This window comes from Grampus griseus, assembly GCF_964374135.1.
Source record: "Grampus griseus genome assembly, chromosome: 1".
NCBI classification, from domain to species: domain Eukaryota; kingdom Metazoa; phylum Chordata; class Mammalia; order Artiodactyla; family Delphinidae; genus Grampus; species Grampus griseus.
In genome coordinates, this window is record NC_139017.1 from 34948251 (window position 1) to 34965223 (window position 16973).

General features: G+C 43.6%; 1 protein-coding gene across 1 annotated transcript in view; it reads left to right on the top strand.

Annotated features, from left to right (window-relative positions):
* LAMC1 (laminin subunit gamma 1) overlaps positions 1 to 4349 on the top strand; it is a gene marked incomplete at its 5' end in the record, with an annotated part of 122799 nt that extends 118450 nt beyond the window's left edge. Inside the window, one exon of the mRNA XM_082663389.1 lies at positions 1334 to 4349. Coding sequence (XP_082519515.1) covers positions 1334 to 1590 — 257 coding nt within the window. The 3' untranslated portion in view covers positions 1591 to 4349. The remainder of the gene's footprint in view (positions 1 to 1333) is intronic.
* Positions 4350 to 16973: the final 12624 nt, after the last annotated feature.

Here is a 16973-nt window from a genome sequence, read left to right on the forward strand (position 1 = left end):
GACTTGGGTTGGAATCTTTGCTTTGTGGCCTGTAAGCTGTGCAAATTTGGGCAAATTACGTAACAGCTGAGAATCATTGATGTCAAATGATCTGGTGAGAATTTAATCAAGTTCAGTATGCATAAAGTGCTGGTCGTTGTGCAGCTGGCTGTCTGCTTTCATTTAATATAGAAGTAGTTCCTTTCAAAAGGACCTCTTTTTCTTGCTAATTTTATTTATTTATTTATTTATTCTTGCAGTACGTGGGCCTCTCACTGTTGTGGCCTCTGCCGTTGCGGAGTACAGGCTCTGGACGCGCAGGCTCAGTAGCCATGGCTCATGGGCCCAGCCGCTCCGCGGCACGTGGGTTCTTCCCAGACCAGGGCTCGAACTCGTGTCCCTGCATCGGCAGGCGGACTCCCAACCACTGGGCCACCAGGGAAGCCCTCTTGCTAATTTTAAAGCGAAGGTTTGGGGCTTCCCTGGTGGCGCAGTGGTTGAGAATCTGCCTGCTAATGCAGGGACACGAGTTCGAGCCCTGGTCTGGGAAGATCCCACATGCCGCGGAGCAACTAGGCCCGTGAGCCACAACTACTGAGCCTGCGCGTCTGGAGCCTGTGCTCTGCAACAAGAGAGGCCGCGCTAGTGAGAGGCCTGCACCCCGCGATGAAGAGCGGCCCCCGCTCGCCGCATCTAGAGAAAGCCCTCGCACAGAAACGAAGACCCAACACAGCCAAAAATAAAAATTAATTAATTAATTTTTTAAAAAAGTGAAGCTTTGCTGAAATTATTTCAGCATTTCAACCCTTGCCATTTTCCATAGGAGGGCTCCAATAATAGTAGTGTCTAACTCTTGCGAGCAGGACATGACTCCCAGAACAACCCGGTTTCCCTGGAATCGAACAGCTGAGGGCTTAGGGTTCTAGCGTAAAGATGTTTATGTTCATTAGAGGACACTAAAAAGACACAAGGATTACATATATAAACGTGGAAAAGGTATTACACGTTACCAGATGACCTTCAAAACCACAAGTGAGGCTTAAGGTCTAGGACATGGTTGTTATACATTTAGAAAACATTTCACAAAAACCGTCTTCTCAGGAAAAAAAATCCAGCCCCAATATTCATTATAAGCTCTGACCCATCCCTGCTAGATTAGGTCAGTGATTGTACCTGGTTTGCATTGTTAATGCCCTTGTATGACAGGCATCAAGTTCTCAGGCCACTTTTTCATGGCGACAGCTGCTGGGGCTGGGCTTCCTTTAGAAAAACGCTGGTGGGGATACTTGCGGAGTGATGTTATAATTCTCACTGAATGTGTCTGTCCTCTTCTGTGTCCTTTCTGACTCAACAGGGCAGCTGGACACAGTGGACCTGAACAAGCTAAATGAGATTGAAGGTACCCTGAACAAAGCCAAAGATGAAATGAAAGTCAGTGATCTAGACAGGAAAGTGTCTAACCTGGAGAATGAAGCCAGGAGGCAGGAGGCTGCCATCATGGACTATAACAGAGACATTGAGGAGATCCTGAAGGACATCCGCAACCTGGAAGACATCAAGAAGACCTTACCCTCCGGCTGCTTCAACACCCCGTCCATTGAAAAGCCCTAGCGTCTTCCTTTAGGGAGCCACTGTGAGGCCACAGAGTGCCTTAACACAAAGATTACATTTTTCAGACCCCCACTCTCTGCTGCTCTCCACCACTGTCCTTTTGAGCCAGGAAAAGTCACAAAGTTTAAAGAGAAGCAAATTAAACATCGTGAATCAGGAACAAAGGGTTTTATCTAATAAAGTCTCTCTTCCACTTAGTGGTGGTCCCTTAGACCCACCTTTCCCTTCTGAGTCGCCTAAGGACGTGGCATCCTGCGTTGCTGTACAGTGGCTTAAACCCTTCGTGGGAACCGTTGTGGGCCAGGGCTGAGCCAGTAGCCCTCCCTTTCTCTCTGATGCCAACAGAACCTCCTCAGTCTCAGTACTCTTGTTTCTATGAAGGAGAAGTTTGGCTATTGACAGTAGCATTGTGATGGCCAGTATATCCAGTCTATAGGTAAAGAAAATGCATCCACATCTCCTGCCCCTCCTCCTTTTAAGCAAAAGGAAATACACATCCTGTGCCAAAGGTATTGGTCATTTAGACTGTCGAGAGCCATCATCTGTTGTTTTAGCTATTTTGAGTTTAGGACACTGAGCCATCCCACGGGTAAGGATGCAATGATTTATGACAGTCTCCAGGACGATGTGAGACTGCAGAAGTGGCCGAACGTTTTCTCAGATGTTAATAACTGACTAGGAAGATAAACTGTTTTTCAGATCTTTGGGCAGCTGACAATTTAAATCTGGATGGGCAGCTTGCACTCACCAATAGACGTCTTCTATTCCTATAGATGGAATTTATGCAGAAGAAACAGGGATATGATAACCACTAAGGTTTTTTCCAAAATCACACTAATTCTTAGAGCTTTTTTAGAATATTAATCTTGGAACTAGTGTTGTTACCTGGCAGAGAACAGGTGGTCCTTACGATCTTGACAAAACAAAACAAAAGCCTCCTTGTCCTATAGTCTTTTCTAGCAAAGGGATAGAACTTAGATGCAACTTGTACTGTCAGGATCCCACATATCCATTTTTCTTCCATTGGGGAGAGATGAAACATTTGACCCTTAGCCTCAGTTTTCTCCTGATGTTCCCATCTTGTAGAACCCCTCAAAACACATTGTTTGCCAAATCCTGGTGACAAATACTTGCACTCAGTATTTCACACAGCTGCCAACACCATCTCGTTCCTGCACTTTGTGATTTAAACCCACCTCTAAACCTTCCCTCTAAGCGTAGAGGGAAGACCCTTACATGGAGTTTCCTAGTGAGCTTCTCAACTTCTGACCCTCAGCTCTGTGGTTTTCTTCTAAGGTCACAGCGTGACGATTCTCTGCCACAAACCCCTTCCTCCTACCAACCCGCTTTCGAGATTCATATATAGCCTTTAACACTATGCAACTTTGTACTTTGCGTAGCAGGGGAAAGAAACTATTATCTGACACACTGGTGCTATTAATTATTTCAAATTTATATTTTTGTGTGAATGTTTTTTTGTTTATCATGATTATAGAGTAAGGAGTTTATGTAAATATACTTGGTCCTGTTTCTAGAATGGCACTGTCCGTTCACTTCTTCACTTCATTTTTCCTCTTCACCAGCACAACGTGTCTGTATACCTCCTTCCCTTCCATCTGCGGTTCTTTGGATTGGATTTGTTCCCTGTTGCTTTGCCCTTCGCCTTGTGTTTGCAGCATGTCCGTTTTCTGACATTCACATCCACCTGCTTTCCTCCACACACAGCCACGATAAAGAGGTACCTCGAACCCTCTTCCGTTGCAGTCCTGGTGGTCCTCAACCACAGCACGATGTTGTTCTTAGTGGCTGCCCCAGAGCAGGAACGCCGGCTCCACAGGGAAGGATGGAATTAGGAAAGTCTGCTGAAGGGCATCTTTACCATCAGTGTGAGCCGAGCCAGGAGTGAGTGAGAAATGCCCTCTGGCAGTTGTTGGAGCTGGATGGGGTCATTTTTATAAGGGGTGCATAATTACTTGAGTGCCCGTAGTGCATCAGGGATCATGCTGCATAGAGTGGGAGAGGTGGTCTGCCTTAGTTCTTCCCCTTTCCATCTCCTCCTTGCATCCCAGAGTTGACTTACTGGTGTTTTGACCTGGCATCCTCCTAAGCTTCCACTCCATTCCTCTTCTCAGGCCTCTTCTCCTATCGCAGGAGGCCTGGCTCTTTCTTGCCAAGTGTTCATATCAGTGTTTCCTAGCTAGTTCCTCTTTTTTAAGTGGCCACATCCTATGAGACATTTTGGTCAAGGTTTCAGGGAAAGGACTGAAGATAGACTGCTAAGGTAGTTTACCCTCTAGCCTGTGGGTCAGGTTCACTCCAGTAAGTCTTAGGCCACAGTGAAATTTGGGGGATTTGTTGTTGTTTCTTTTCTCCTTTTCCATCTGTGTGGTATATTTTTAAACAGAATTTTATTTTTAAAATAAAAGTTCCTTATAAGACAATACCTTAATTACACACCTGCAATATAGCCATTATTTTATTGTATAGTTCCAGTTATCTGTATTTTATGTAATAAAATCGACAGGATGGCTGCTGCAGAATGCTGGGTGTCACAGGGAACATACACAGCTGTTCCCTGGAATATTCCCTCTTAATTCCAACCGTGGCCCTTTTCCATGTGCCTTCACTTTAGCTGTTTGCCTTAATCTCTACGGTCTTGCTCTCCAGGGTAGTAAATAAAATGCAACACTTGGCATTTTTTATGTTAAAAAAAAAAACAGTATTTTATTTATAATAAAATCTGAATATTTGTAACCCTTTATACTTGGTGTGGCCTGAGTGTGGTACTGGGGATGTAAGATGTTTTAAAAGGTATGATGAAAAAAAAAAGGTATGATGAAGGGGAAGCGTCTCGTAATGTATTCTTTGGGTTGTTTCTTTTCCTGAGAACAATCCAGTGTGTGTACGTGCGTGTGTGTGAGTATATAAATTTATTTATGTATATATTTATGTATTTTAACCCTTCCCAGATTGGAATACTTTGGTTGTGGTCCAGATGATGGCAAATTCTTCCTGTTAAGCTCTAGATAGTAAATGTTTTACATTTTGCAGGCCATACAGTCTCTGTTACAACTGCTCTGTCTGCTGTTGTAGCAGGAAAGCAGCTGTGGACAGTCTGTAAACAAATGAACAGGGCTGTGGTCCAGTACAACTATTTACAGGAACAGGCCTGGGCTTGCGGGCTGGAGTTTGCCAGACCCCCTGGTGTAGTCTCCATATTTGATTAGTGACTACGGAGGACTATTTTCAAATTATTTGGGCTTTCTAAATTAGCAGATGTATGTAAAGAGTTGTCTTTCCACCTTTTAAATACACACATCTTCAGCTAAACTAAAGGTACTTTCATACTTTTTTATACGATGAGAAACACTCTCAAACATAATGGAAGAAAAAGTAAGTAATGTGCTGGACCAGCAGGCCATCTGGAGGGCTGACCCAACTGGAGTAACTTAAGACCAGATGAAGATGTTTGGAACTACAGAGACAGCAGTAAGGCTTTCCTCTACTCTTTGGCTCTGTTTATAGCCCTGAGGCCCTGGGGATGACATGCCACCTTCCCAGTCATGTAAATCATTACAGCTGTTGGGCTTCCCTGGTGGCACAGTGGTTGAGAGTCCGCCTGCCGATGCAGGGGACACGGGTTTGTGCCCCGGTCCGGGAAGATCCCACGTGCCACGGAGCGGCTGGGCCCGTGAGCCATGGCCGCTGAGCCTGCGCGTCCGGAGCCTGTGCTCCGCAACGGGAGAGGCCACGACAGTGAGAGGCCCATGTACCGCAAAAACAAACAACACAATCGTTACAGCTGTGACACCTGTAAAGCAGAACCTGAACTCTTCTCTTTAAACTTCCTCGAAGAGAGCTTCAGAGGGCACTAGTTACTAGCTTTCTTACATACCGTGTTCTTAACCCATTTGTAGGATATGACTCAGGTGCAAATATACCTCAATAGTTACTGTGTCAGAGTGATGAGTGGAATTCTAAAAATGTGTTCCTATTCCTTTTGTTATTTCAGAGTCAGCAATTTCTCTGAAGTTGGTATCAGCATAATCTGATTCAAAATATCTCCAAAGGTTTACCCCTTCAATAAGCATTCTAGCCCCTTAATAAATCTGAACTCACCAGACCCACTTCAGTTACGTTCAAAATAGAATGTCTGGAGAAGACAGGACTCCTGGTGCCCAGGAGAGTCATGAAGTAGAAAAGCAGGTGGCACCTTCCACCTAAGGTGAGGAAGGACCCACCCGAGGAAAGATCAGATCTCTTCAGGCCAATAGTTTACGGGAACAGAAATGAGATGGCTGTAAATGTCAGGTAATTTTGCCTGTTCACACTAAGCAGGTTTAATTGAAAATATTAATAGTTGGAGTGAAAAATAACTTTCTGTAAGGAATCTATGTATCTCGCAGAGGCTGCACTCATTCAGGAGTCAACCAGAGTGCCTTCTATTTGTGTGGAGTCTCCTAGAATGATTTTACCTGCTCTATACCGATCAATGAAATTCTAAGTAAAAATCGTATGCTTAAGAAAGGAAAATATTTAGCAGAAGACCAAAGAAAATCTCAAATAAGAATTCAAATAAGAGAAACCTTAACATTTCAAGTGTTAAGACATCCATGTCTTGGCTTTAACTCTTCTCTGCCCAGAACGTGCTTGCTTTCCCTTCCCCAGTACAGGAAAACCTAAGGTCAAGGTGTTCCCTACTCTGTTGAAACTGGCCAGTCCTTTCTTTGTTCACCACCCCTCTCAGCCTGGTACTGGCTTCCGGCATGGCCCTTGGGCATGTGTTTATTGGTCCAGTGTGTCTCACCCACCTCTCCCTCCCCGCTCTCTCCTAACCTCTAAGATCAGGGTCTTGGCTACTCCCTTTCACATCCTCAGGGCTAGGAGGCAGACAGTAGTCACGTTGTCTTAAAGATGCGATCAAATCAGCCTTTCTCATCCTGTTCTCCCACTCCTGTTACTTTTTCCCTGCTGTGAGCAGAGAGAGGTTTATGGATACTTGTTAATTTCTCTCTCTCTCTCTTTCTCTCTGTGTCTCTATCTCTCCCCCTCTCCTTCCAACAGCATTCTGTTCACTCAGCGCTCTTACCTAAGGATGGATTTGTAGAAAAATAACCAAAACCACCGTCTTTCACCAAATGGCATAGCACAGACCTCACCGGGCTGTGCAGTCAGCAACCAGCTGGTGTGATGCGGTCTACAAGGCCTGGGCCTCTGCGCTCCCAGCCTCACACTAGCCGTTCCCAACGCTGTGTATGTGTTGTCTGCGAGTTTTACCCACAGCCCCTTCTGTAGGCATCTCTGGCTCCTGGCCCAAGTTATAATATTAATTCCCTTTCTTTTTCTCTAACTCCTGGGAATGGTCCCAGTAAATTTCAACAGACTGGTTGGTGTTTTATTGTTTGCTTCCTACCTTGGAAAGCCGTATAACTTAGGCCATAGAGGTATTGCTTATGATTAATTCAGTATGATTAATTCAGTATTAATTCATAAGCAGAGGTATTGCGTATGATTAATTCAGTTTGTATTTATTTCTGTAAAAAGTTGAGCTTCAGGCCTTTGATCAAATCAGAATGTAACCCTCTGTTACATCACTGTTCCCGTGAGTTTGTCCAAGTCAGTGTAAGTGCTTCTCTGTGAAAGGTCCCTGGTCATACCTTTGAGGGCCACCCTTCCATCCTCCCATAATGCTTTTTCACCATAGCTAGTAACCGAAAATTCTACGTGAGCCTTAGACTGATGTTTTGGGGGCCCGTGCCATGGCGTCTGCCCTAATAACTGAGATCCTTTGTCATCTTGGTAACTTTAAGGGAATCATCAAATTTTGTGCCATGGCAACTTGTGTTAACATAGCGTGATTTCATCCTGAATATTCAGTGCTTGGTTTCTAGGATGTATATGATCCTAATTTTCCTTAATCTTCTCTGTTCATTGATCCCAGACTCTTCTTCCATGGATCTTTCTTTCCTCCTGAGCATGGTTTCCAAGGTGAGATTAGTGCAGAGTAAGCACAAGTCCAGCCAGGAGCAGAAACGTCTGGGGAAGGTGCTGTCCTAGTGTGGATTACACGTTCCTGGGCTGCTGAGCCAGCGTCCAAGATAAAGGCTCAGGAGAAACAGCTGTGATTTGGGTGATTACGTGTTTAGCGTGGTCAGAGAGGTGTGTGTTACAACTTGCTGATCCCTCTTGGCTCAGACTGTCTGCTGTCTGTGCTGTCTCTGTTAGGCGGATACAGAGGCGCACACCTGGCCAGAGAGATGAGTTTTGCCACGTAGATTTCAGATGGGCTGCCTGCCCTCTATATGTTTCTGAGGGCTCAGGCAAGACTAACACTATCAGAGTAACTCACACCCATGCCGTGTTTTCACAGGCACTTTCATAATTGGTTTCTTTCATTTGCCTCTCGTGATGACACTCTCCATTTGATCATTGAGAAAATCGAAGCCACGTTTTGCTTCCCCATCACCCTAGCCACTATGTTAGCTGTTGCCTCATTTTCTGTCATGATTTTGATCCACTTTCCTTTTAAGGTCCTCGATTATGTACATGTATTTTATGAAAAGCTTCCTCAAATCCCTTGTTTAGAGTGGTCAAGGCAGGATTTAAATATATTAGTAACTTGCCCAATATTAAGGAGCCAGTTAGCGGCAGAACTGTTACTTGGACCCTGATTGTCCTCGAACAACCTGGGCCATATACACCTCATGGCTCACACCTCTCTCTCTGCTCTTGCTCTTTCCCTTGTCTCTTCCCCCTACATAGGCTCAGGGTTAAGGAGCATGAAGCTGGGTCACCTAGCTTTACCTAGCTTCCTAATGTGAACATCTGATATATCTACGGTACACTTACCAAAACTAAGAGATTAATATTGGAAGAATACTACTAACTAAACAGTTTTTGCCTACTTTTAAATACCTTTTCAAGACCCCATTTTAAAAGTAATTACTGAATTTTAAGACAGAAAATGAAAATACTCAACATTAATACCCAAGCTATGGGACAATGGGAGTGTGGAGTCCAAAATAATTGATTTTACCTTCATGATACACTCAAAACTGCCCAATACATAACTTATTCATAGTTAATTGCAAATAAGTCATTAAACAACTGGCTAAAATGTCAATGTTTCAAAAGAGATTTTTAAAGACCCATCAGAATGAACATGTCATTCATAATATGACACAAATTTAAGTATTTATTAGAAATAGGAAATTTACTCACAAAGACTGCATTAAAAGTTTTTGCTCTTATGACATAATTTCAGACTTAGAGAAAAATTTTCAAGAGTAGTCAAAAAATTCTCTAGTACTCTTTATTCAGATTCCACCAATGGTACACTTGCTTTTTCACTGCTCTCACTCTTGCTCTCCATGGAGAGAGGGAGAGAAAGAAGTGTTTTAAGTTGCAGACACGATGCCCATTTACCCATAAATACTTCAATGTGTTATTTCCCAAAGACAGGAAACTTTCTTACATATCGACAGTACAATTGTCAAAATTAGGAAATTCCCATTGATGCAGTACTATAATCTACAGCCCTTATACAGATTGCACCATTTGTGGTAGGCAGAATAACGGCCCCCCAAAGATGTCCACATCCTAATTCCTAGAACCTATGAATGTGTTAGGTTACACAAGGCAAAGGGGCATTAAGCTTTCTGATGTAATTAGGTTGTGAATCAGCTGATCTTAAAATTGAGAGATTATCTTGGATTATCTAGTTGGGCCAATACAACCATAAGGATTCTTATAATTGGAAGAGGGAGACAGAAAAGGAGGTCAGAATGATGCAATGTGTTAAGGCCACCACTGTCGGCTTGTAGATGAAGGAGGGGGCAGGAGCCAGGGAACGTGGGTGGCCTCTAGAAGCTCAGAAAGAAAGACAAGGGAATGATTCTTCCCTAGAGCCTCCAGAAGGGGACAAAGCCCTGCTGACACCTTGATTTTAGCCCAGGGAGACCCCTGTCAGACTTCTAACCTACAGAACTATAAAATAAGAAATTTGCATTGTTTTAAGCCACTAAGTTTTGGGTAATTTGTTACACAGCATAGGAAACGAATACACTATTTGTCTCAAAAATGTCCTTCACAGCAAAAGAAAATCTGAAATCGTGTGTTGTGTTCAGTTGTCACAGCTCTTTCATTTCCTTTCATCTGGAACGATTCTCGAGTCTTTCTTCGTATTTCATGACATTGACATTTTAAAAAAATACAGACCCTTATTTTGTAGAATGTTCCTCAGTTTGGTTTGTCTTGTTTTCTTTTGATTGGATTCAGGTTGTGCACTTTCAGCAGGGTGATCATAGAAGTGATGCTGAATTTTTTTCAGCACATTAAATCAGGAGGCACATAACTAATTACCGGCAATGTTAACTTTGCCATTTGATTGGGCTGGTACCTTCTAGCTTTCTCCATTGTAAAGTTACTCTGTTATCCTTTGTAATTACTAAGTATCTCACGGGGAGATGCTTTGAGACTATATAAATATCCTGTTACTCCTTATACCTTTACCCAATGATGGCGGCTGCCAAATGGAGATTTTCTAAGTCCATCATTCTTTCTATATTTATTAATTGGCATTAATGCTGTGAGGTAGAGCTTTTGCATCTCTCCCATTTATCTATATCTATATCATATATATTTCTATTACTTTTTTTTTTTTTTTGGCCACACCACATGGCTTGTGGGATCATAGTTCCCCAGTTGAACCTGGGCACGGCAGTGAAAACACCAAGTCCTAACCACTGGGCCACCAGGAAATTCCTGATTGCTATTACTTTAGATTCATGGATTCCTATTTTATTTAATATTTTGTTCTTGATATTTGTTTTGATCTTAAATGTCCCTTATTTGGCCAATGGGAATACTCTAAAGCTGGCCTCTGTGACCTTTTGATACATCCCCATCACTCTTTGAGCATTATCTTACTTCTGACACATCAAGACATTACAGGCTCATCTTGTACTTCCCCTGCCCTGATCTTGGAATCCGGCACTTTTCCAGGGAGCAAAATTAGGTTTTGTCAATTCTCAAAATGCCAATAGCCAACAACAACAATGACAGCAAAAATAGGTTGCTCAAATGAATGCAAAAACTCTTGAAAATGGTGCTGAATTTTAAGCAAATTGTTCATTAGGCTACTTGATTTTAGGGGACATGGCCTGTTCTCTCCCCATAGATGATTGCCTAGGTTATGCGTTATCAACAAATATTTTTGGAGTACTCATTGCTCATATAGCCTACCTAGTACTGGTACTCATGGGTTTTACAGTGTGACAAAAGCAATTATTTCTACTTTGGGAAATTTATTTAAGTCAAAGAGGCAGCAGAAAACAAAACAATACAAACAAAAATAGAGAACGACATATTTCTATAATGTAAGAATATGTGAGGATGTTGGTAAACAGATGCATAGGGACATTATATATATATTTGTGTGCGTGTGCGTGTGTGTGTGTGTGAGATCAGTGAATGCTCAGGACTGTTTATTATGGGAAGTCTTAGAAGGACAAATTATATGAAAAGGTGTGTATTTTTTAGCTGTGTTGGAGAGAATATAATCTGGGAAATGAGCTTGGAAACCCTGACCCAAATACGACAATGCACGGACAGAGAATTCAATGATGTGCAATTGCATAGTTGAGTTTTCTTCCCATCCATTCCTCTCTATGTCTTGAAGATGTTCTGGCAACCCAGCCCTGTGGTCTCTAGCCCCAAGGAAAACTCATACCCTATATGGGCATCTTCCACGTTCCAGTTCTTGATTGGTTATTGTTGGCTACTCTTAACGTATGGTGCTGTCATTTCATAAGACCAATGATATCATGGCAAATTATTTGGTTATTTCAAACTCTCACTTATTATTTGAGGGTCTGAAGAAGTGCCTAGTCATTAGTCAAGGCCCAAACTAGAAAGATCTTGCCATGTTGAGATCAAAAAGGTAGTTATCAAACTATTAGTAGTCTATTGATGTTTTATTAGAGTCTAAGAAAGGGCTGGCAAAAACTATTGTGGGCCTAATTATGCTCTTTTGCTGAGTGTTATGAGGGTTAAATAAGTAGTATAATGAGGTTTGTACTCAAGTGGACTTGTGGACTCAGAACTTGTGGACTCAGAACGTTTCCTTGAGCAATGGTTTTCAAAGAGAGGCCCTGAGACCAGCAACATCTACGTTGCCTGGTAACTTCTTAGAAATGCACATCCTCAGACCCCACCCCAGACCTACCAAATCAGAAATTCAGGGGTAGAGGGGAGGGGGATAATCTGTGTTTTAACAAGCCCCTCCTAGGGGATTCTGATGCTGCCTAGAGCATCAGAGAGTGCTATGTACTGTTCTCGCAATTTTCCCCCTTGTGTTAATCTTTGTTACTGGTATATCCTGTGTGTCTGCATGTTGGACTCAACCAAGCATCATCTTTACCTTCAGCTCCGCTTGCTAGGAAACAGGTTGTAATTGGGGAGAGAGACGTTCAGAATGTGTCTATGCTAATTACAGTGTTATAGACAGTGTCAACTCTTTTCTGTGCTTCTTAAAACTACTGAGAAACTCTAAGTATTCTATAACACTGAATTGGTTGATTAATCAAGACTTTCCTCCTATGGAGTACAAAGACCTTCTTAAAAAGTAGGCAGAGACTGATGTATCTATTTTTTAAATCTTTTAATGTAAGTATTTTATCTCCCAATTGATTTCTCCACTTTTCATAAGATCTTCTAAATAGTAATTTCTATCCACTAGGTATGAACAGGCCAAAGGATTACAGGATAGACTAGACTTTTTATGATTCATCATTACCATCCAATGCTGTGAGTGCGCTGAGCTTGTTCTGAAGTATAAAATAAAAGAGAGCCAAATCATTTAATGTGGGTGATGCATTTGAAATTAGGACAACCAACAAATACACCTAAAGACATCAAAAGAAGCTCAGTTTAAACCTCAGGCCTTGCTGAGCGGCCACAGTTCATGGACAACTTAGCTGTGTGCTCTTAGCTAACTAAGCTCTCAACCTGCCAGTGTTTCCTATAAGTGGGGCTAGCACAACCTTACAGAGTTCTTCACATAAGTGGGTAAGTATGTGACATTATACAAAACATAGGATAGTCAGGTAAACTAAGTTTTTGTGGGGCCTGAAGCTTGTACAATTTGGGGCCTTCCTTTAAAAAAATATATACAATCACAAATGCAAAAGTACGGATACAGCTGGAAAGAGGCCTATAAGCTCCGTTACCTCCACATGGGAAATCCACGTCTGTGTGGTTACTGTATTTATTTTAAGCCAGGGGAAGGCAGAGCAGTTGCTTCCTTTATGTCACTGTGTCATCGGGCGTGTGCATGACTGTACTTCCCTTCCACTGCAGACACCTCAGCGGCAGTCTGTCCAGGAGAACCTGTTTGGTGTGCTCACTGCATGACGACAGTGGGTGCGGCTGGGAAGGGAGTGCCTGGTCTTCAGAATGTGCCCAGAGGCTGCAGAATCAGACTTCTGCCAAAGGAAGAAAGAGCGCCCCAGGGCAGGCATTCGTTGGAGCAACGGTGGATGACTTGACTGGGGAGAGCGCACACTATCTACTTCACTAAACCTTTTAATCTCAGGAGTGGAAGAGGCAGACTCAATTCTTAAAGATCACTTCTTAAAATAGAATTCCATCCAATTCTCTCCTCAGGGAATTATATATATAATACCAAAGACAATCCAATACTGGAGTCATTCTTAGGTGCGTTCAGGCCCAAGCCTGCTCTAAGCGTTCACCATACAGAACAGAACATAAACTCTGGACAGCAAGGACTCAGACCCTGATGTTTCAGCCAGGACTTAGTGCCAGGTTATTTTTATTAAAACAAAACAAGATAGCAAACATAACAAAAACAATGCTATTTTAATGAGTTGAAAGATCTAAACTCTTAAGCTTACCCTTCTGAGTCTATTTTTCTGGTGAGATGGTAGAGGACAGGGGTATAGGACGGGGTCCTCAACCCCCGGTCCTCAGCCTGTTAGGAACCGGGCCACACAGCAAGAGGTGAGCGGAAGGCCAGCGAGTGAAGACTCATCTGCCTCTCCCCATCACCCCCATTACCGCCTGCACCATCCCCCCTCACCCCCCCCACCCCTTGGAAAAATTGTCTTCCATGAAACCGGCCCCTGGTGCCAGAAAGATTGGGGACCGCTGGTATAGGATAATAATAGTGTCCAAATTATTTAGGGAGCACATTTCACTGGGGACCCCAGAGTACCCTGTGGGTATCTGCGCACTTAAGTGGCATTGTGAAGAATATTCTGGTCAGAAAACACTGAGTAGAGCTTCAATGTAGGACTCGAACACCTCAGTTAGTTCCCATTTACCAAAGGAAAATGATTTTTGGTAGTTATAGATCTAGTACTAAAACAGAACCAATGCATGCTCACCTAGCATGCTGAGAGTCTATTCTGTGACTTTCTGAAATAACCTAGGAGAGAGGCTTGCCACCTGGGAATGATGAACACAAATTTATCCAGGCCTATGTCAACGTCAGCAATCAGGAACTTTAGTTTTTGTTCATATGATGTCATTATATCAAGGAAAGTTTTCTCAAGTTTTCCTTACTGACTATTGAGTATCTCAGAAACTTTAATGACTTGTCATTCTACAGCTGTGTACTGAGAATCAGCTCTGGGTGAGGCCCTGACTATGTGGTGGGGATCAAGCTGTGTACAAAACAGACAAAACCCCACCCTTATGGAACTCACATTCTAGTGGAGGATGCATAATAAACAAAAGATGGATGAAATATGTGTTAGCTAACCAGGTAGCACTTCATATGTTCCAGATACCTTTCTAAGAACTTTACAGATATGAAACCTACAACCTGATGAGGTGAGGACTATTATTATTCCCATTTTATAAATGAGAAAAATGAACAATAGAGAGATTCTATCTTGACTACCTGGTAAGTAACATAGCAGGACCTTGAACTCCGGCACACGGACTCCAGGACATACCTGCATCTCGACCACCACATCATACTGACTCTAAGTGGCACACCGACGTCTAGTAGGGTCGAAAGGAAAATGATTCTCTATGGAGAAAAATAAAGCAGGGAAAGGGGGAAAGAAAATGTTTAGGGGGTATGGCGGAGTTTGCAGTTTTATACAAGATGGTCCAGACAGCCTCACTAAGATGGCATTTGAATAAAGAGCTGAACCACATGACTGTCTGGAGAAAGCACCTTCCTGATAGAGGCATGAGAGAGTGCAGAGTCCACAAAGAGGAAGTGACTCTGTGACTAGAGGTGAACAAGAAGGGGGACACTGAGGGAAAGGGGATTGGAGGTGGGCCAGGATGCACAGTGTAGGACCTTGAGGCCATTACAAGGACTTTGGCTTTGAGAGTGAGATGGAATGCCATCGGAAGCTTTTGTAACCAGGAGTAATGTGGTCTGAGCTATACTGTAACAGGAGGATTCTGGCAGTGGTGTTAAGGTAGACTAGAGGGGGGCAACAGCAAAAGCAGGGAGGCCAGACAGGAGGAGATCACAATAATCTGTGCAAAAGATGAGGGGCCTGTATTTAGGTGACTTCAGTGGAGGTGATGAGAAGTGATCCAATTCTGATTATGCTCTGAAGGTAGGGCAGGGCAGCAAGGTCTACTGTGAGAATGGGAGGAGTCAAGAATGACTTTAAGGTGCTTGGACTGAAGTCCAAAATGTTGGGAAAACTGAGGCATAAGAGGAGCAGGAGGCAGAATACGAGGAGCTCAGCTTTGTGTTACACCGGGGATGTGAACTCTCCGTCCAAATGGAAATTTCAATTAGGAAGTTGAATCTGATCTTAAGAGTTCAGGGGGGCGCTGTGCAAGGAGGCTAAAAATATCAAGGTAAAAGTGTTAGCAGATGTGCTTAGAGTTGAGACTAGCTGAGAAAATCAAGGAGTGAGTATAGACAGAAAAGAGACGAGGTCCAAGACCTGAGCCTTGGGTGGTTTCTTCTCCATTAGGAGGGCACTTCTGTGTTAAGGGGTCAGAGAGATGAGGAGGAATTGACCAAGAAGGGGTGATCGGTGAGGGAGAAGAAAAGGCACATGAGCATACAATGTCCTAGAAACAAAGAAAAGTGTTTTAAGGAGAAAGAAAGGAATGGTCAGTTATGTTAAAGGATGCTGAAAGATGCAAGAAACGAAGGCTGAGAATTGGCCATTGAACTTTACACCATGGAGGGCCTGGAGGGCCGTAGCAGGGGCTGTTTCAGTGGAATGGTGGAATGGTGAAGGCTGAGGCCTAATCGCAGTGGTTGGAGGGGTTTCTTGAAATCTAACTGTAGCAGTTTCAGAAGGTACTGGGAAGAAAGAACCCTGGGGAAGGCATGGATAGACAACTCTTTTGTTGTCCGCAAGGGAGACAACTGTAGAAGGGGCAGAAAAATAGGGCGGGAGCTGAAGTGTAGCACAGGTTCAAGGGAGTTATTTTTTTTATATAAATTTGTTTATTTTATTTTTGGCTGCACTGGGGCTTCGTTCCTGCACACGGGCTTTCTCTAGTTGCAGCGAGCGGGAGCTGCTCTTCGTTGTGTTGCGCAGGTTCTCATTGCCGTGGCTTCTCTTGTTGTGGAGCAAAGGCTCCAGGCGCGCAGCATTCAGTAGTTGTGGCTCACGGGCTCAGTAGTTGTGGCTCACAGGCTCTGTACTTGTGGCTCGCAGGGTTCAGTAGTTGTGGCTCACAGGCTCTAGAGCGCAGGTTCAGTAGTTGTGGCGCACATTCTTAGTTGCTCCGCAGCATGTGGGATCTTCCCAGACCAGGGCTTGAACCCATGACCCCTGCACTGGCAGGCAGATTCTTAACCACTGTACCACCAGAGAAGCCCCGGGAGTTATTTTTAAGATGGGAAAAATCCAGAAGAGAAAGAAAAACTGATGACACAGGAGCAAAGGTGAAGAATCCCTTTCCAGGGGGTGGGGTGCTATCCTTGACAAAGGTAGGGGGGAGCCCTCCTGTTGGCCTGGGATGAGGGATGTGACAGCGGGACAGGTGAAAGGAGGGCAGGTTATTGGATGCGGCAGTAAAAGTGTGTGGTAGAGGCTCTCTTCCGAGGGCTTCCACTTTCTCAGAGTCTTGGGAAATAGGTCAGCAGACAGTGACATGGGGAGGAGGTGTGAGAGGTTTGGAGAAAGGGGGGAAGAGACATAGTCTTTGAGGGGAATGGAAGAAAGGCAGCCTAGGGAAATGGAGCCTGATCGCTCACAACCCCTTGAGGTTAATAAGTGTGAATTCAAAATGTGACAGTAAGTTGTACGTGGGATGTTAGTGGGACTCTAAGGGAGGGATTCTAATGACTGACCATGGCATTTAACATGGGTGAAGGGGGCTGAGATGGCAAGAGGGTGTGGGAGGAGTGTAAATGTGGTAGGTTCGGT